Consider the following 21072-nt stretch of genomic DNA (forward strand, 5'->3'; position numbering starts at 1 on the left):
ATCAGACGGTTCGTCAGTGGTCATCGCCGTCGTTAATTCGTCACTATAAAAATCTGCAGTTTTGTGTTCTTTTACGTATCTAAATTTCAAAAAATGCATTATTAATATTATTTAGTTTCGTGTATTTATAACAACATTTTCAATTTGTGATATTTATTATTATTAATACTGTTATTTAACAATGAGTGCTGAAAATTATCGCAGTGCAACGAAGTGTAAGTCCGTGATGTGGCTCACAATTTCGATTTCGAATCCATTAAACATTTTTTTTTTTCAAACTTCTGGCAGCGCACGACCCTGGCTGGAATGACCCTCCGAAGCTCAGCTACAGCCCCGGTGTGGTCACCGGGCAAACACCGAAATTAAATCTGAATAAGCGAATCGCTTTCCCGGTAGCAGGAACAACCGCTGTAAATCAACCACCACCAGTCCCAGGTGCGGCCGCCATCGGTAGCTCTCTTCCTCAATTTGTTCCAGCTGCTTCCTCCGGACCACCAATGGCAGGTCCACCTCGTAGTGTCAATCCGTCTGCACCACCAATGCTGACGGTTGGGACACCTCCTCGAGTTGGTCAGATCGATAAGCCCAGTTCGAATGCAGTCGATGATACGCTGGTGTACCCGAAAGATGACGAAATGAGGGACTTTGTGAAAGGCATTCTCGGGGATTTTCTATTGAAAACAGATAGTACACGGCAAGCGGAGATTCGGAAACGTTTGGATTTAATGCAAGAAAGCTGGAACGATGGGAAATTGAGCGATGGTCTCACTAGAAAGCTATATCGATTAGCATTTGGTATTATGAATGATGCAACATTGATTGGATTGGAAGGTAACAGTAATATAATTGTTTATTTTGCAGCACTGAACGAAGGAAGAGTATCGGATGCGAATGACGGTCATCGGTCAATTATAGTCGAACACGGCAAGGAATGCGTTCAGTGGGCTCCGGCGTTAAGACAGTTGATTCAGGCTGTTCCTACGCCGGCAGAAATGGTCACTGAAGCAACTGAAGGGGATGAGAAGGAGGCCATCACGAAACCTTTATGATTGGTGTGCAATTAAAGTGCAAACTCCTCAGTGGATTTCTGTAAACATAATGAACGTCCGAAATGCAATTTCATTTAGTTGATCAGAAAGAACTTCCATGCGAATCTAGTGTGATGGGTACAGTACCCGTTCGATTTTGGCAAGAAAGCCACAAAACCGTTCGTTGTGATTACAATTTTTAATAAGGGTTGATGCATATATTATGTCACGCTCTAAGGGGGGGTAAAGTAATGCATTAGGTATAGGAAAAACGTCACGATAGGGGAGAGGGGGTAATTTTTGCTCGATTTAGCGTGACATAATTAATGCATGGGCCCTAAGTGGTTAATTTTTTTGCCACCGCGAGTCATCTTTCCTCCTTATTCTGCGAGTCAAGTGACAGTGGGGGTTATTCCGAAAGTCGAAGTGACTTTTGTCAGTAGTGAAGTGAGAAAAGTCACGTCGTGGTGACGTGACTCTCTGTGCAAATCAAATTAATGAAGAGTCACGTCACCACGACGTGACTTTTCTCACGTCACTAGTGACAAAAGTCACTTCGACTCTCGGAATAACCCCCAGTGCGCTGTACCTTCTGACCTTTGCTAAGGGGACAATTCGACTACAGGATATACAAAAAAGCAAATCGCTTTACAATGTAATGTACAATGCTTCAGATGCCAGCAGTTCGGTCATGAAATGCGGAACTGCAACCACCGTCGAACCGACATGCCACAGGAGCATTTCGTTTGTCCACAATTCGTATTGTCAAACGAGCTATTCGAACTTTCAAACGGGCGATCAGATCTGTCTAACGAGGTGAGACGCAAACCAAGGCAATACAAATTATACGTGGGTTCGTGTCCTTGCTCATGGTATGACGTGATCGGATAAGTAGTTGTTGGTAGTGTTTAACGTATTTTAATATGGCGTCTTGGGCACAAATTTGAAAGTAGCTTGAATGAGTTGTCACGTCGGTGATAGTTCTGCAACGGAAAGATATTTATGGCTAACTTTAATATGTTTCCGAAAGTTACGTGAACATGTTTCAAGCCTAATAATATGAATTATTCGTCTAATTTCAAAAATTGAATCTTAACTTTAGGATTTATTCAATAACCGCCCAATTTCATTTGTTCGTTTTGGAGTTAAAAAAAGCCTGTGTGACGTCAATTCCGTGGACAAAGGAGGTAACATACCTAGGTCTAACCCTAGACCTTATAGGCAAAGTAAACGAACTTATAAAATTCTTATACCTGCTCATCAATCGAAGGTCAAGCTAGCAACTAGTCAACAAACTTCTACTGTATGGACGCTGCTGTACAAAAAGCCACCTTAAACGACTCCAGGTGAAACGAACCCAATTGCACAAGATGATCCGCATTTCCCCACGTATGAACTCCACGACATTACTGAAGTAGATAGTCTTCAATGCTACATCAACAGAATAGCATCCTCCTGCAGGATATCTTGAAAAAGTTTCTTCGAATCCGCTAATAGTAGCATTATTTCCATAATTCTGTGAAACTATTGTAGGCACCCGTTAGGTACACTTTGATTTCGAGGGTTTTTTTGGTTGAATATTTTTTTCCTAAACCACTTTAATTTGCAAAAAAAAACTAGCAACTTACGAAAAACTAAACATGAATAAGCTGCAGCTGTAAGGTAATCCAAATCTCTGCAAAAAAAATATAATACTGAACTAAATGTAAAATGACCAACTCAACAAAGACAATAATAATAATAGTTGTTGTTGTTGTTGTTTATTGCCGACACTTTACACAAAGAAGAATACTAAGATGAAACTGTCGGAAGAAAAACTTTCTATTTAGTGTCCTTTTTCACGGTCCCTTTCATCCAATGAATATGCAAGGTAATTTTGTGGTTTTGCTGCCCCCTCGGTAGAGATTAAATTTGGCGCACTTTTTATCAAAACAATCGCACCAAAATCAGAGATGTCCCATTTTTTAACTACTCGATTAACAACTAATCGATTATTTTTTGTTCGCTGTGGTGTAATTTTTCCACCAATGAGAGTTCAGCACATGTTTGAAACGATTGGTTATCATCCTCTGGAAAAGTTAATGCTTATAAATGCATGATATAACCTATTACAAATAGGGGAATTTACGTATTCTCGACAATCTAAGCAGCGTCTGCACTTCTACTAGCATTTTCTCAGCGTCACGCACATATATGATGTGTCTGTTTGTTTACATTCATCTGCTGCTTGCTTCTCTATCCATTCCAATCGACAGAATTTTTCAAAACGTTTTGAAAGCGTTTTTACAACGCTCCAAACTTCTCAGGTGAGTGTGACTATTGTCGGCAGCCTCTTTTTCTTCGGCAACCTTCCCATTAGAACTGCGTGTTAACCAGCTGTTCTATTATCGGCAACTCGAAATCAACCCCATTTTGTAGTGCGTATGCTTTATTTGAAGAAAAATGTAGCATTACTGGATTGCTCGATCGTTCAAATATAATCAGATTGAAGCTGAAAGGCTAAACAATCGTTTGGACACATTCAGGGAAGTGCGTTGATGGGAAAACATAGTGAAATTAACGTTTAAATTTAGGTTGCCGAAAACAGTCAATGGGTGCCGAAGCCAACATTTACCCTATGTTACTTTTCGGTTTGTTAATCGATTAATCGATTATTCGAATGAAAATCGGCCATCACTAGATGAATGTGAAACGTCATTTCAAATATAAGGACCGTACATAAATAATGATACAATTTGAAATCTACTGCTGTATCTTCTTTTCCTTGGTTCGTTCCACTACATATTCATTGCTTCAGATTCAATTCTTTGCACTTTTTGTTTTCTTCTCTATTTCATTCATTTCTTCACCTTCATATTATATTCAAATTTCTTCCTCTACGCCTGCTGCTAATTCCCTTCGTCATCTCATATTTCTTGCTTCTTGTACTCCCATCCGCTACCACATTATTTTCCTCTCCGACAGCTTCTGCTTCCCCTCCATCCTCATTTCATTTCGTGCTTCTTGGATTTCCATCCGCTTCAATCTTCTTTTGATATTCGGCCATCTTCTTCATCCGTGTTTGTGCCTGTATTCACCTTTCTGTCTTCTTTCGCCCCTTTTCGTTTTGCTTCGCGCTCTATTTCATCCTCTGCATAACCATCTTCTTCTGCTTTCTTCGCATCATCTTCTGTCATCTTCATCAGCTTCCATTTTTGCCCTTAGGCAGCGGCAATTTTCTCCTTCGTCTTCTTGATTTTCCTTCGTTCTTCTGCCCGCTTTCTTCGCTTGATCTTCTGCCCGCTTTCTTCACATTATTATCCATTCATGTCTTCATCTGCTCCCACTTTGTATGTTTCTTCTTCATCATCCTTTGTTTTCTTCTGTTGTCCTGAACGTCCTCTGAATCCGCTTCTCTTTTTTCCTCGTTTTCACAATGTTTGATAGATATTAGCTTCATGTGGGAACGTCAGTAACCACTTTTCACTGTCATCATCGTTGCATAGTGCCGTATAAAGACTAGTTGGATCGATCTCATGTTTCGTCCTGACTGCTTCAAATTTCCTGCAGTGTAGAATTACGTGCCGGACATTCATAACCGTTCCACAGCATTCGCATGTCGGTGGCGATGATTTATTTAATAGAAATTCGTGTATCAGCCTGGTATGGCCGATGCGCAAACGAGTGAGTACTCGCTGGTCGGCAGAACTTTTCTGATCGATCCTCGGATCCACTTTTTCGAGTCACGTTTTATCTCCTTCAGCTTGACTTCTGTAAGTTGCGCCCATCGTGCCTCCCACTGTTGACCGATACCTTGGTTCATTGCCTAACTGGCATCTTCTCCTGGAATACCGATATTGATTGGCGGATTATTTCGTGCTTCTCCGGCGTGGCCGGGAACCTAACATAAGTGAATTGGTTGGTTTCGAAGCAGACATTCAATTTCTTGGATCCAGGGATGATGCGATTTGCCACTCTCTATTGCTGAAAGATAGCTAGCCGAATCGTACAGAATGATCTCGTCATTTATTGTACTCGCCTCGTTGACAGCCGATTTGATCGCATAGGCCTCCGCCGAAAACACACTTCATTGTGACGGAAGGCCTATTGCTCTCTGCACGCTGCCACTGAATACTCCTGCTCCTACTCTGTCTTCACACCTAGAACCGTCGGTGTAGATAGCTGTAGCACGTCCCAAACAATGCGTCGCTTGGGAGCATGCCATACTCGATTGGCGAAACGTGTCCGTACAGCGATGGTCAGAAAATTTATACCAACCGCCGCCAGACGATCGGATACACATTGGAAGACTGGAAGGTCGACATTTCTGTGATCTTTTTCCAGCAAGCGAATGGCAACTCGAGATGTAGCTTGAAAAACCAGGAGAAAACCGATTGGTAATGTGCCCGCTTCAGCCATGATCGCTGGAATCGGGCTGTTGACGTACGCTCCTGAGGCGAACCGGACCATCCGGTTGTAGATGGGCGCGAGAGTTTGCACAACCTTATCCTTCGCTCTGCTGACAAGTCCGATGCCGTAAAGAATGCGTGACGTAACGATTGCCGATCCTATGCATAGAAGAGACTCACGTTGCCCTCGTGGAAGTTTAGCCTCAATCATTTTAAGAATTCGCAGCCTTGAGTAATAATAACAGTAATAACAATAATAATAATGGTCTATTTAGGACTAATCGGACCAAATTCAATCGATCTTTGAAACGGGAGTTCTTCAAAACTTGAGCACCAATCAAACATACAACTCCAAAGCAATGTCAAGTACTTTAATGGAGTGGTTCTTTCTTGCCCAACAATTGGCATATTATACATAGTACTTAATTTTCCTCACCGAAACACTTTACTTGACCACATTGAAAACGAAACTATCTCAGGGAGTGAGTCACTTTTACTCATCCGTATGGAGAAATTTCTAAAAACGTAGGTCACTCAGCGCATGAGTAACCTACGTTTTTAGAAATGTATCCATACGAATGAGCAAAAGTGACTCACTCCCTGAGTAAGATTCGTTTTCAGTGCATACGAAGGAAAAAAAAACAAATCCACTTTCTATTCGTATCCAGCAATGATGAAGTTCTCATCAACGCCGATATGTTTGTACGGTATATGTTGGCCACTCGGAGTAAATTTTGGACTTCCTACAACAACCTTCGAGCCGAAAAACAAAAGTCGAAACACACACATAATACATATCCGGCAGACGCTAGGAGGATGGACAGAGGAAAAAAGTAGTTGTCTCTTAAAAAATAAATAAAAGTGTCCCTACTGTGTAAATGCTTATCCGATCGGTTTCCGCGGGGCTTACATAGAATAGCACGAAATTATAATAGTTTGGTCAAAAAAAAATCTCTATCTTCTTTTCCAGTGATTCAATTTCTTAATCGAAAAATATACCCTTTTTTTTTTTGAAGCAATAAATTCAATTTCGAGATCCATAGGTTTTTCAGTGGTTGGTTCCTAACATGACATATTCGCTTTGCAATCCCTGGATACCCACGTACGCGTTCCGATTCCGACGAAAATTAAGAGAGAAAACGTTTAAAGATGAGAACAGAAAAAAGCAAACTTGGGATAAAATCGAATTGATAAAAATTTAAAATAAAAAAAAAAACACAAAAATGATGAAATGAAGAAAACAAGATTTGGAGTTTTTTCAAAGGTTTTCTCATTTTTCGTACTAATAAACATATTTTCACAGTTGAAGAAAAGATCGCACTCGTAAAAATAAAATTGTAAAGTTTTTCTCATTTTTTCGATTAGCTACATCGGAGCAGATCTGAAACTTTGCACCGCTCGAAAGCGTAAATCGAAAGGTAGACCTCAAGATGGTGCCACCTGTTTTCCGTACTTTCAAACCGTGGATAATTTTTTGAAGAAAAATCCCTCTCAACCCAATCAGGACACCCTTATTGATGCTGGACTGATATTCTTTGCAATTGAACTCACGGGGGGAAAAAGAAAAGCACAATCAAGGACAATGTTAACCCAGACCCTCCCCCTATACACTGGTCGTTGCCATCGCTGTTGCCGCTGTGGTCTTATGTTTCTTATAATGGTAGTCGGTCGTGTCGAATAGTTGGGCCATATCGGTGATGAAGGGTTTTTTGGCCGACTCAAAGAATAGCTCGTGCGAGTACTTGTGACGGACGGTGTTCAACGATTCCTTCGGCTTGCGCGTCATGATATTGTTAAGAAGGATGGCAATTTCGGCAAATTCTTCGATTGTATAGCCTGCAGAGGAGAACAAGCGTGTTACATTTTTCTTCTGAATATTAAAGTGACCATGTTACCTGAATAAAACTCCAGTGTCTTGTTCCACCCGGACATGTTGTTCATGCGCATTGCGATAAACAACGCAGCACAGGCCAGCTTCGAATCCCGCAGTCCAACGATGGCATAATCCATCAGGGTGAACTCCAGAATGTACCGCGCTAGCGTCAGCACCTGCATATCGATGCGATTGACACGAGCATACCGCCGCAGGAACCGGTACGACAACGGAATACCAAGATCGTATCCGATTTCCTTGAACACGGTCATCTCCATAAGGATCATCTCGCGCCGCTGGTAAGCACCATCGCAAATGTACTGGAAATCGTCCACCGTGGGCGGGACCCGTTCCTAATTATGAAACATTCAAAATGACGTCGATTAACCAAATGTATACCGTCAGCAATTAAAGGCAAAAAACACGACTCACATCATACTTCGAAGCGATAAACAGCGCCGCAGCTCCCAGTAGTTGTAGCGAGTCCTTTTGGACCTCTGCTCGGGCAAGATAAATATCTACAATTTTTACCGCCAGGTAGAGAGTTTCATGATTCAGTTCGAACGACTCTTGAATCTCCACCATCCAATCTACGAGCAGTGCCCGCATCCACTTGCTAATGTGCGGTTGCGTGGGCATGTAATCCGGAATAACAAACTGAGCTTCCCGTTCCTTCTGGTAGGTAAAAATGTCCCGCGCATAGTGCGACACCTGAAACACGTCGTTCCAGTTCAAAAGGTCATAATCATCGATCCCCTCGGGGGTTAGCTTTCTCGGAGAAGCCGAATCTTCCCTCCTAGCTTGATCGTTCTTGCACTTGTCACTCGGAGTTCTAGACCGCGATGGACCGTAATTCTCCGATAACCGCAGCGAACCACTGGACGTAATGTCCTCCAGGGCCGAGACGTACAAGCTATCTTCAGTCTTTTCGAATTCGTTCGATATTCGCCGCTTTGGTGGTTTGCCATGCTGGGTCGCAGCAGCACCCGGCGCTACGGCCGTTGTTTGCAACTTATGACCACCCTCAAAGCCGGTCTCTTTCGTCTTAACAATAGTTTTGGTCATTGCCGAGATTCCACCCTTCAACGGGTGCCCGATCGATTGTTGGTTCTTTCCACTGGTGCCATTGGTAGTGCTACTGGCGTTGGAGCTCTTCACACTCAACTTCTGGCGACTGGCAGCGCGGGTCAGGATCTTTGTCGCGGCACGTGTCTTTGGTCCATCGGGATCTGGTTTGGTGAATACTTCCGTCTGAAAACAGAAAAAAAAAAAATAGTTCAATAAAGATCACTCAAATCTTACAAACACCAATCCTTACAACAGTCTTGCTGGCTGCAGTCTTGTTCTTGTGGTTGTGTCCAATATTGCTAGCTATCTGCTGGATCAGCTGTGTGGCATGTTTGCTAATAGTCGACCCGGTCGATTCCTTAACTCCGGTGGCTCCTCCCTTGAGGGCGCCGATCGCGGTCTCTGCATCGTTGATCGCAACAGCGTTGGTCAAATTCCCGAGAGCCGACCGTTTTACTCCTCGATCATTCTTCAGGGGGCTGTGTTCAGCTTTCCGTTTGGTTCGCTGCATTGGCTGTTGATCGGTGTCGGGGTTTTGGTTCTGATTTGGGCCGGTTGCTTTCGATCTGTAGCGGAAGAAGAAAGAGGACATGTATGTGATAAGGGACCGAACGTAGATCGTTTATATCCGTGAATGGCGTTAAAATTAAGTACAAGGACGACCGACAAACGCATCCACTTCTGCGGAAGAAAACGGCTTACATACATCATATGTTTGTACAGGCATTATATGTACCTCGATATAACGTACCTGTTACTGTGTTTTTACTTCCATCGCCGATTTTTCGCAAACGATCATTAAATTAAATTAAAGTAAAAACACCATCGGATAGGTGCGACAATCCTTCATCTATTGGTTCATTCGATCTTGTTTTCTATATTGAGTAGTAATGTTACCGACGCCAGGGAGCCTAGGCTGGTTCGTCTCTGGGAACCCCAGATGGGGATTCTCCTAGTTGAGGGGGGTGGGAATTCCAGGGGAAAATTACCCTAATAACATAGTTTGGATCAGCGGCGCCGGTGGTGTAGTGGTAAGCGTGATTGCCTCTAACCCCAGCAGGCCTGGGTTCAATCCCAGTCGGCGCCGCCGGGATGTTCTGAGGCATAACATCTCTGATCACGCCTTCCTTCGGATGGGAAGTAAAGCCGTTGGTCCCCGGTTCATGAGTTGTGATGGGTCGATAGGTAGGGTCCAGGTGTAGGAACTGCCTCCCTGGCGTCGATAGCATTGGTGCTCAGAACGGAAAACAAATCAAGGAAAAAAAACATAATTTGAATCCCAGAGGAGGATCTCCTAAAAAGGCATGGGGCCCATCTAGGGTAGCCAGAAACAGAGTTTTTAGAAACGAAGTTTTTAATTTGATGGCCCCGGGAGGGAACCTCCAACAAGAAGGTGGGACCAGGGCGTCACAATATCTAAGAGGAAGGGGCGACAACTGGCTTCTTTTTGTATGTGACGTGTTCTTCTTCTCTCGAGGAAACGACCGTGCAAAAATTAGTTCATTATAGGCGGCGCAGTCGAATGTCAAAATAAAAGCTTGCCATCAGCAGCCTTCGTTCATTATAGTCGTTCCGGACGTGCTGTCGGATGTGGAGAGGGGGTCTTGCAAGTCACTCACTATGGCGAGTATTCAATCATACTTGCCTGATGTATATGTGATTTCCAGGGAGAGCAGTTGTTTGATTCCTTGTCGCAAGCAGGACGTCGTGATCTTCTACCAAAACGCCAGTGGAATGAATTCTGTTGATGTTGAAGAATACCGCCTAACTGTATCGGATTGTTGCTACGATGTAATTGTCTTGTGCGAAACGTGGCTCGATTATCGAACGCTTTCCAGTCAAGTCTTCGGTCCTGACTACGAGGTCTTTCGTTGCGATCGGAACCCAACAACAATCGTAAATCTACTAGTGGAGGTGTCCTTGTAGCTGTCCGTGGCGGGTTGGAGGCAAAGGCCATCGAGAAAGATTTATGGAACTATGTGGAGCAGGTTTGGACAGCCATCAATCTGGGTAATCGCACACCATTTCTATGCGCTCTGTACATTCCACCTGATCGAGTCCGGGACAATGAACTCATCGATACTCACTGTCGGTCAGTTTTCACAGTTATCGAAAGTGCCACTCCAGTTGATGATATATTCATTTTGTGTGACTTCAATCTACCAAGCGTTTCGTGGACTCCATCTCATAACGGATTCCTGTATTCAGATCCTGATAGCTCTACATTTCACGCAGGAGCAATTAACCTTCTCGACAACTACAGCGCAGCAACGCTTCATCAAATTAACCATGTAGTTAACGAAAATGATCGTAGTTTGGACCTCTGCTTCGTGAGCACACAGGACAGGGCTCCATTATGTTTCCTCGGCTTCTTGAGCACAAACTAACCTAGTTCCACATCACCCTCCTTTAATTGTCACTGTTGAGGACAAACTCGTGTGTGATTTCGACGATCATCCTGCTACGGTTTCTTATGACTTCCGTAAAGCTGACCACCGTAGCATCATAGATGTATTGTCTAGCATGGTATGGGAGAACAACCTTGATCCAGATGACGTTGAGGCTGCAGCGCAAACCTTTTCACATGTCTTGGCATATGTCATTGACAGACTTGGTAAGCTGCCTTGGAGATACCCGCTTCGTTTTCCAAGCTACGAGAATCGCTACCAATTGATCAATGTCGAGCCCTTACGTATCCGAAGAGATGGTTTCAGAGCCTTAACCGTCGCCGATACTCTGCAAGGAAGAATCGACTGCGAAGCAATTCTGCAACAAGTGAACATTAATGTTCAACCTCGATCACTACGCAACAGTCTTATGCTGAGACTTCCACTTCTTCGAACTAATTATAGCTTAGGGAGCGCTATTTACGGCTTGCAGCGAGTGTTCACCCGAGTAGCGTCGATGTCCGATTTCCACTTGACACGGAATATGCTTCGCCGAAGATTATCTGCCTTTTTTTGCTGACCGAAGGCGCTTGACGCCCAACAGCTAAGTGTAAAATTTAAGACTTATACATTTTTAGTAACTTGACAATGCTTTTCTAGTTATTTTCGTTTGTAACTGTAGTATATGTAGTCTGTATAATATGTAGTTTTTTTTTACAACACATCAAATAAACAAAAGAACTCACCACAAAGTGTCTCACCCTTCCTGGCAGACGAGAGAGCTACGTAGGTTGAAGTCAATCAAGAGAGCATCATTGAGAAGATTTACGAAGTATCGCACGCTTTCTCTGAAACTACATTATGTGAAGCTGAATCACATGTACCAGCGAGTCAGTCGTCAATGCTTTTCAAGTTTCCAACGAGGCATCCAGCGCAAACTTAAGCTAAACCCGAAATCCTTTTGGAACTACGTGAACGAGCAACGCAGCAACGCAACTGCCAGAAACGTTCCAGTAAATGATCAAACGCTGGGTGCAATTGATGTTAATGCTGAAATGATTTCCAAGGCCGCGACTCTGCTCAAGTCATTCTTCAATTCTGGACCTGATGGAGTTCCATCTGTATTGTTGAAGAGACATATTGCTAGCTTGTAAAATTCCGCTTCATCGCCTGTTCCGCATGTCTCTTTCGAGTGACATATTTCCATCCTACTGGAAATTTGCGCACATGTTTCCCGTCCACAAAAAGAGGAAGGAAACGAGCTGTGGATAACTATCGAGGAATTACATTGTTAAGTGCCGTTTCGGAGCTATTCGAGCTAGTGGTTATGGAACCGTTGCTGTCCCATTGCAAGCAGTATTTGAGTGCTGATCAACATTGGTTTACTGTCGGCCGCTCTACAACCACCAATCTGCTGTGTCTCACATCGTATAAAACCGAAAGCATGTCGGATCGGGTTCAAACGGACGTTATTTATTCAGACCTATCCGCAGCATTCGACACGTTGAACCATGCTATTGCGATTGCTAAAATCGGCAGGCTCGGTGTATGCGGTAATCTTCTGAGTTGGTTTCGATCATATCTTACCGGTCGCCAACTAAAGGTTGCCATAGGAGATTGCAGATCAGTTAGCTTTTTCGCCACATCAGGTATACCTCAGGGAAGCCACATGGAACCGTTGATTTTTATACTGTACTTCAACGACGTGCATCTGATCATCGAAGCTCCTCGGTTATTATATGCAGATGACCTCAAAATCTTCATACGAATCCGCTCCATTGCTAGCTGTCACTTTCTTCAAACGTCAGTTGAATGTATTCGCTAGTTGCTGCAGTTTACACATAATGGTAGTGAACCCAGCCAAATGCTCCGCTATTACGTTCTCACGAAAACAACAACCGATAACATTTCGCTATGACCTGCTTGGCTCGACAATCGAACGCGTGAATCAGGTGAAAGACTTGGGTGTGATCTTGGATTCGCAGCTGTCATTCAAGCAACGCATTGCATATGTTGTCGATAAGGCGTCAAGAACTTAAGGGTTCATTTTTAGGATAGCTAGAAACTTCACCGATATCTATTGACTAAAATCTCTCTATTGTTCGCTTGTTCGATTGACGCTTGAGTATTGTTCAGTGGTTTGTAACCCAAACTAAAAACAACGGTGCCGAGAGAATTGGATCTGTTCAACATAGTTTTCTTCGTTTTGCGTTGCGTAGATTGCCTTGGAATGATCCATTTCGATTACCCCGTTACGAAAGCCGTTGTCAACTTACCGACCTAGAAGTTCTCCGGACTAGAAGAGACACAGGCAGAGCGTTGAACACGTTGTATGAAAGAAACAAAACTCGAGTTCATTTTAGAGCTTCGAATATGTAGAGCCATGGGTGGGACCCCAAAAGGGGATTCCTTAATTACATAGGGTGGCTGTCTTAACACTGTCATTTTGTTGGAGAATTCCATTTTCGTTGCGTTGGTCTGTATAGTTGCTGATGTGGGTGGGTAGTTGTGAGATTCAGGTTCCAAGTGTGGTCCGTTGTTATTGCGTTTGGTTTGGTATGGTAAGTGAGGTGATCAGATTCGATTGAACATCGCGGATGCTTCCCGAGATATCGTAACGGGTTCTTTGTGCTTCGTATTTCGGACAGTGGTAGATAATGTGATCCACCGTTTGTGGAATTTGCCATAGATCGCAGATCCTATGGAATGGTCCGTCTCCCTTGTTGTTGTGAGAGTTGTTTGTATGATGTGTTCGAAGTCGTATGCTATGTAACGGTGGGCCCGCCCACCTGGTGATGTCTTCTTGAATTTTTCTAATGACAGGGGTTTCACTGGCCGCCCAATCGCGAGCCCATCCTTCGTTGGTGTCTTTTGATACCCATTTTTTGAGGTCATGACCAGGTACAAGTCACGTGTACTTGGCCATGCAACGACCTGAGTTGGCTAGATGATCCGCTTCTACGTTACCTTGGACCCCGCAGTGTCCAGGTATCCACACAAAGACTGTTTGGCGCGTATTCCTGTATCGGCTGGATCCAGGGTGTTTGCACGATTCAGAAGAAGTGATGAAATAGACATTTCAAAAACTAGAAGGTTGATCCATAAGCAGTATTTCGAAACTGCATATAGGGTAAATGATGGCTTCGGCAGCCATCGACTGTTTTCGGCAACGACAATTTAAACGTTAATTTCGATGTATTTTCTCACTAAAACACTTCGCAGAATGTATTTAAACGATTCCTTAGTCTTTCAACTTCCATCCTAATACATTTTTACGACTGAGCAAACCTGTTATGACAGGTGTTTCTGCAAAAGAAACATAAGCACATCAAAATACGGCTGATTTCGAGTTGCCGATAATAGAACAGCTGGTTTACAGGCAGTTTAAACGGAAATGTTGCCGAAGTAAAAGAGGCTGCCGACAATAGTCACACTCACCTGAGAAGTTTGGAGCGCCTTAATAACGTTTTCAAACCGTTTTGGACAGTGTTGTTGGTTGGAATGGATAGAGTAGCTAGCAGCAGATGAATGTAAACAAACAGACACGTCATATGTGTGCGTGACACTGAGAAAATGCTAATAGAAGTGCGGAAGCTGCTTAGATTGACGAGAATACGTAAATTCCCCTATTTTATAGCGATGTATAAATAAAGTTTAGTGAAAGCAGCTATTTTTTTAAATCAATTGTACTGGTCATAAAAGCATCTTATGGATGAGACAACCAAGTTTTGGTATTTTGACGTAGGTCTACGTCTGTGATTTCTATATGGGGGTACACTTTGTGAAAACCGAAAATAGAACATGTAACAAAAGTATGAAAGATTTTGAACGTTAATAACTCAGCCACCCCTGGACCAATTTTAATAACTTTATCACCAATCGATCAGAAATATTCCTGCGCATTATAATAATGCGATAAATTTTATCATTTTTCAAAATGTCACTATTGAAAATTGAACGAATGTGCAGGGCTGTTACAAGATTTTCTAAAATCGATCCGCGATTCCTCAAAATAAATCCACGACTTTAAATACCGCGACAAAAAAAAACTGTTTTCATTGCCTAAAAATACCATTTGTATAATACTACATGACATTTCAAGCTTATTGCTTATAGCATATTAGATTTTTGCCTTCTCTCAACTTAGTACTTCAACTTTCACATTTCAATTGAGAGCTTTCTATACCTGTACCATCCTATCCTCAATTTTCCAACCCCAAAAATTCGAACTCAGTCGCCTCCAGCATGGACCTGCTTTGTAGCTGCGTCTTTACCAACTGAGCTAAAGGAGTATCGTTTGTAAACTTAAAAAAAAATATTTATGTATAGTATAAATTCTGAGTAATTATGTAACACCCTTACATTATGAGATTCTATTGAATAATACCGGCCTAGATTTGATGAAACATTATTTAAAAAAATTATGTATTTTCATTTGAAATGCAAATTTTCTTGAAAGTTAACCTTTGCGTCTCTGACGTATTTTGGTGTCCTAAATGTTGTAGTTAATTTGGCTCTAGTTTTCTCAATTTTTGACCGATTCAAACCAAACACCCTGCACATAATCGAGAAATTGCCAGAGTTTCATTAGTCACACTTATTGGTCACGTCGCGGTTCTCTATCTACACGGATATTCCTTGGGGTCTGCCGAATCGTATTCATGTGACTGTGTGGATCATGAACGACTTATTACTATGTATACCGGAAATTATAGGTTTTCCAAATCATCCAGGACATCAGTTGATTTGTTCTACTAAATCAACCAAGACTACAATAATGTCTGTAGTATCAAAAAATGTCCAGTCAGATTATTATTTTTATTATTTATTTGTCGTCAATCAGTGTAGACCGTTTTACAATTGTTGTCTTAAGTGCTATTTTTACAATTTTGTCTTTGTTTATATTTTTTATAATATGTCTTAAGAACAAGTTAAAACATTACTACTTCTAGTTGACGTTATGCGACGAATTAAAATATTGCTTTAATTTGGTTTTTGTCATTGTAAAGTCAATGTTATCGCAGTGCTTATTATATGTATCCATCATTTGGTTCAAGGGTCCAAATTTGGCATAATTCGTACGATGACGATTTGTAGCAAATATATTTCTATTTCGTAAATGCCTAGATGGTGTATATAAATTTAAGGATGACAATAGTTCAATTTGAATCAATTCGGTGTGATACGATATCGTTTACGAAAGAAATCATAGCAAATTCACGACGCTTTTTTAATGTTTGGATATTTATGAGCATACACCGAGCTGTGTACGATGGCAGAGGAAATACAGTCCAACCTAACTTGCGGAGTGCATACAATAGAAACTGCTTTTGAACGAACTCTATTCTTTCTTCGTGTGTGATTGAAAAAGGTGACCAAACTATGTTGCAATATTCTAATATCGATCTTACATAAGCAATGTACAATGTTTTTATCGTATACGGATCGTGAAAGTTATAGCAGAAACGTTTTATGAAACCAAGCTTGTTGTTAGCTCTGTTAATAATTGTGTTATAATAATCGGTGAAAGTAAGTTTTGAGTCCAAAATAACACCTAGATCCCTGACTCTATCACACTTTTCTACGATCTGGTTTCCTAAAGTGACTGTTATATCGGGTAGCTTTTGTTTTCTACTAATGGTAATGGAGTTACATTTTTTTATATTTAATTGTAGCAGGCTTTTTTGACACCAAGTATGGAATATTTGAATTTCTTCTTTGAATGTGATGATGTCTTTGGCATCTTTTATTTCTAAGAAAAGTTTAATGACGTCAGCATATATTAAAACTTTCAATTTCTTAATAATGAAAGATATGTCATTGACGAAGAGAATGAATAAAAGTGGTCCTAAATGGGAGCCTTGAGGAACTCCTGAAGTGACATCAACGGGATTTGATATCTTTCCTTTGTATTTTACTATTTGATGACGGTCAGTTAAATATGATTCAAGCCACTTGAGGAGTGCGTAATGAATTCCCATTTTTTGAAGTTTAAAAAGAAGCATGGGTATGTCAATTCGATCAAACGCTTTGCTGAAATCTGTATACAACACTTCTACATGGTTTCCGTTATCCATTGCATTCAAGGAATAATTAATTAATTCGAGCAAATTCGTAGTTGTTGAACGGCCTTTAAAGAAGCCATGTTGCATAGTAGTTATTCTGTTTTTAATTTGAAGAAAGAGTTTTTCATTTACAATCGCCTCGAAAAGTTTCGGAATGCAAGAGATAATAGCTATACCACGATAATTACGTATGTCGGATTTTTTACCCGATTTAAAGATAGGCACTAAAAACGAGTTTTTCCATATTTTAGGGAAGTTTCCGGATTCCAGTGACATATTGAAAATCCAAAATAATGGAGCAGAAAGTTCAATTGCCGTCAGGGCCAGGACCTTTAGATGCATCTAAATTGTTTAAACCCTTTAAGATATCATGAACCTTGATTTGACTTACGCTGATGTCACTTGAAAATTCTGGATATGATTCAAAATATTCACGGTCACGGTCCTCTTCTGAAAACGTAGTATATATTTCTTGGAAGAAATTTGCAAACAAATTGCATATATCATCCGAGTTCTCACCTATCCTATCGTCCAAATGCATCTTTGAGGGAAAATTATCAGATTTTAATTTGGTTTTCACATAATTGAAGAAGTTTCTAGGACAAGATTTGATTTCAAGTTCAGTTTTTAAATTATACTCCTCAAATGCCATATTCACGGCCAAATTTAACTGATCGCAAATGTCTAAATAGTATGCCAAAGTTTCTTCACTATTATATTTTTTATAAAATTTGTGCGCTTTTTGCTTTCGATTTTTTAAATTTTTCAGTTCCCTGTTGTACCAAACTGGATGTTTTGCATGACTCTGACGTCTTCTTCTTTTAGTTGGCACTTCTTCAAGAATTATTTCAAGCAACACATTGTAGAATACGTCAACTGCACATTCAACATTTCCTGCAGTTCTTAATATTGCTTGCCAATCGACAATGTTCAATCTATTTCTAATGTTATCATAATTTGCTGAATTGTAATCAAAGATTTCATCAAATTCGCAGTCGTTGGTTCTTTCATTTATGTGAACGAATAGAGAATACTCTATTGCTGTGTGAAACATTTCATTTCTCCATATGGGACTTAACGATTCAGTCACACAGAAATCTTCATAAGTATTTGTTAATAAAAGGTCTAAATAACAATTTTGTTGATTTTTCACATGGTTAATTTGATTGAGTCCTAAATTTGCAATTTTGTCAAAAATGAAATGGAGTGTTTCATTTTCCCCAACGACTGGAAGTAAGATGCTTTCATTGTCCATATCAGAAATAAAGTCAACATTGCGTTGGTTAAAGTCCCCATATATATGAACTTTTACTTCAGGGGGTAAACTAGACAAAATTTCTTCCGCTTTTCCAAAAAACTTATCATACGTGTCCTTATGAGCATTGTTTGGTGGAAAGTATACCGAAGCAAAGACATGTGTTTCGTCTGCTACTTGCGCTTTTACCCATACATGTTCGAATTCTTTAAATTTAGTAGCCATAATAATTTCTGAATTCAATTGGGTCGAAATCGCTATTAATACTCCACCTCCCGATTTTTTTTCCAGACCATTGAAAATTGCGTGTGTCTATGTGGATCATGCATGATCTATTTCCGAGTAATCCAGATGTTATATGTTCTTAAAATCGTCCTGGAGTTCAGATAATTTGATCTACTAGATCAACCGAGATTGGGACAATGTCTTTAGTATCGAAATATTTCCAGACAAATGCACAGTGTCTATGTGGATCATGCATGAACTATTGCCATGTATACCAGATGTTTTAAGTTCTCCAAATTGTTCTGGAGTTCAGATGATTTACTAGGTCAACCATGACTGGGATAAAGTCTGTAGTATCGAAATATTGTTTGGATTCATAGTCTCTATATGGATAATGTTTAATTATTTTCACGTATACCAGATGACTAGGTTCTCCAAATCGTCCTGCACTTCAGATGATTTGTTTTACTAGATCAACAAAAACTAGGATAATATATGTAGTATCGAAATATCGATTTGGAACTCCTAGAACATTTGGCATACACGGAAATAGGTTGACATGATCCACATAGACACTGCAAATTTGTTTGGGCATATTTCGATACTACAGATATTGAATTAGTCTTGGGTGATCAAGTAGAAAAATAATCTGATCTCCAGAATGATTTCAGAACCTATAACATCTTGTATACGTAGCAATAGGTCGGGCACAATCCACATAGACACTTTGAATCTGTTTGGACATATTTCGATACTGCAGTCTTGGTTGATATAGTAGAACAAATCAACTGAACTCCAGGACGGTTTGGAGAATCTAGAATATCCGGTATACATGGCAATTACTCGCATATATACGATTCGTTTATGATTTGACAACGAAAAATGCTATGTTCATATTGGAAATAAAAAAACCATGATAATGTGTCACATTGGTCAAACCTCAGGGAATTTCCGTGTAAATCCGGTATGACTTATGGAATTAAGATCATTTCTAGATTATTTGCAGGGTGTTTAGTTTGTACCGGTAAAAAATTGAAAGCCAAATGAACAACAAAATTGATGACAGCTAAATAGGGGAATTTACGTATTCTCGTCAATCTAAGCAGCGTCTGCACTTCTACTAGCATTTTCTCAGCGTCACGCACATATATGATGTGTCTGTTTGTTTACATTCATCTGCTGCTTGCTTTTCTATCCATTCCAATCGACAGAATTTTTCAAAACGTTTTGAAAGCGTTTTTACAACGCTCCAAACTTCTCAGGTGAGTGTGACTATTGTCGGCAGCCTCTTTTTCTTCGGCAACCTTCCCATTAAAACTGCGTGTTAACCAGCTGTTCTATTATCGGCAACTCGAAATCAACCCCATTTTGTAGTGCGTATGCTTTATTTGAAGAAAAATGTAGCATTACTGGATTGCTCGATCATTCAAATATAATCAGATTGAAGCTGAAAGGCTAAACAATCGTTTGGACACATTCAGGGAAGTGCGTTGATGGGAAAACATAGTGAAATTAACGTTTAAATTTTAGTTGCCGAAAACAGTCAATGGGTGCCGAAGCCAACATTTACCCTAATACGGGACGGAAAGGTTACAATGAATTCCACAATTTGTGTGACAGTACATCATTCAATTCGCTATTTTCGCGACATCATTTAATGTTTCCGCGATTTTCGCGACTGAAACTTCAAATCCGCGACAAATCCGCGAAAATCACGAAATCTGCGTGACAGCCCTAAATGTGTACTGTTGCTATGAATCGACAATTTTAACGAATAATCCGAATCATCCGGTGGACCATACCGTTATCCTCAGGGTTCATATTCCGCTCGCGTCGATGAGCGGTTTCGAAAAAAACTACGGTGCTGTAGGATCAGTTTGATGAATTGACCACTTTTACGGATATTCCGGACATTCCGCTGGACCATATTTCGGTCACAACTTCGAATTAATTCTGATCAGACGTATATGAGAGGTTTCGACAAAACCGCAGAGCCCTAGGATCAGTTTCATGGTGGACCATCCCGTAGTCCCCAGCGTCCATTTTCTGGTCACAACTCCGATTCATTCTGATAAGACGTCTATGAGTGGATTCGAAAAAAACACGGAGTTCTAGGATTAGTTTCATGAATTTATCACTTATGGTCCGGATAGTTGGATGGACCATCCCGTGGTTCCCAGAGTTCATTTTCTGGTCACAGCACCAAATTCATTCAAGCTCTAGGATCAGTTTCATGAATTGACCAGTTTTATGGATGTTCCCGATCATCCACAGGACCAGACTTGCGACCATCGGAAATTGACTATTCCCAAAAGGTGGTCAACTATCTGCTTAACAACTTCTCCAAAGACATCAAAGACATCAGACATCAAAGTTATCTCTTCAAATTGCCGTACAATCAGTGTTTGGTCTCAATTAGCTCAAATCCCATATGGTACGTGTATTCGATAATGCCGGATCGACCGTACTATAGGAACCCAGTGGCAACCGTACTATACTGCCGCTCTTCGCATGTCCGTCCCATAGCGAAAATCAGCAAGCCGAGAAAATAGCGTTTTAAGTTTGCTTCGTACCATTGCTCCTTATGTGATGGGACAACCAATTTGACTGTCTTTCCAAACTTTTTTAGAACAAACTTGTTGAGTTCATCCAGTGTTATGAAAATATGTGTAATTAACTACCATTTGCATTGAAAAATTCAGTTTTGACAAAAACGACTATCGACTATGGGACCGACATGCGAAGAGCGGCAGTAAAGGAATCCGGCAAGAACGAATCCGTAC

The 21072-nt window shown here is 40.9% G+C and overlaps 2 protein-coding genes across 4 annotated transcripts in view; one reads left to right on the forward strand and one right to left on the reverse strand.

Annotated features, from left to right (window-relative positions):
- The first annotated feature begins 17 nt into the window (after positions 1–17).
- Positions 18–1098, forward strand: LOC135711448 (steroid receptor RNA activator 1-like). Its single transcript, XM_065234314.1, has 3 exons — positions 18–215; positions 289–795; positions 862–1098. Exons 1-3 carry the CDS (start codon positions 182–184, stop codon positions 1047–1049), a joined length of 729 nt encoding a protein of 242 aa, XP_065090386.1. The 5' UTR covers positions 18–181; the 3' UTR covers positions 1050–1098.
- Positions 1099–5935: 4837 nt separating this feature from the next.
- CycB3 (cyclin B3) overlaps positions 5936–21072 on the reverse strand; it is a 44190-nt gene continuing 29053 nt past the window's right edge. For all 3 annotated transcript variants that reach the window (XM_065234345.1, XM_065234344.1, XM_065234346.1), the window contains exons 3-6: positions 8608–8923; positions 7722–8540; positions 7312–7642; positions 5936–7252 (exon numbers count right to left, since the gene is read on the reverse strand). In XM_065234345.1, the coding sequence (XP_065090417.1) occupies positions 7020–7252; positions 7312–7642; positions 7722–8540; positions 8608–8923 (1699 nt within the window). In that variant the 3' untranslated portion in view covers positions 5936–7019. The remainder of the gene's footprint in view (positions 7253–7311; positions 7643–7721; positions 8541–8607; positions 8924–21072) is intronic.

The sequence above is a fragment of the Ochlerotatus camptorhynchus genome, unplaced genomic scaffold (assembly GCF_037179485.1).
Source record: "Ochlerotatus camptorhynchus isolate MF236.1 unplaced genomic scaffold, CSIRO-AGI_Acam_v1.1 ptg000433l, whole genome shotgun sequence".
In the NCBI taxonomy this organism is placed as follows: Eukaryota; Metazoa; Arthropoda; class Insecta; order Diptera; family Culicidae; genus Ochlerotatus; species Ochlerotatus camptorhynchus.

Excerpts from the sequence above, each read along its gene's own strand:
- LOC135711448 (XM_065234314.1), top strand. The coding sequence starts at position 182 with ATGAGTGCTGAAAATTATCGCAGTGCAACGAAGT. Across the intron at positions 216-288 it reads TTATCGCAGTGCAACGAAGT|CGCACGACCCTGGCTGGAAT; the intron begins GTAAGTCCGTGA and ends AACTTCTGGCAG. Across the intron at positions 796-861 it reads GCTATATCGATTAGCATTTG|CACTGAACGAAGGAAGAGTA; the intron begins GTATTATGAATG and ends TTTATTTTGCAG.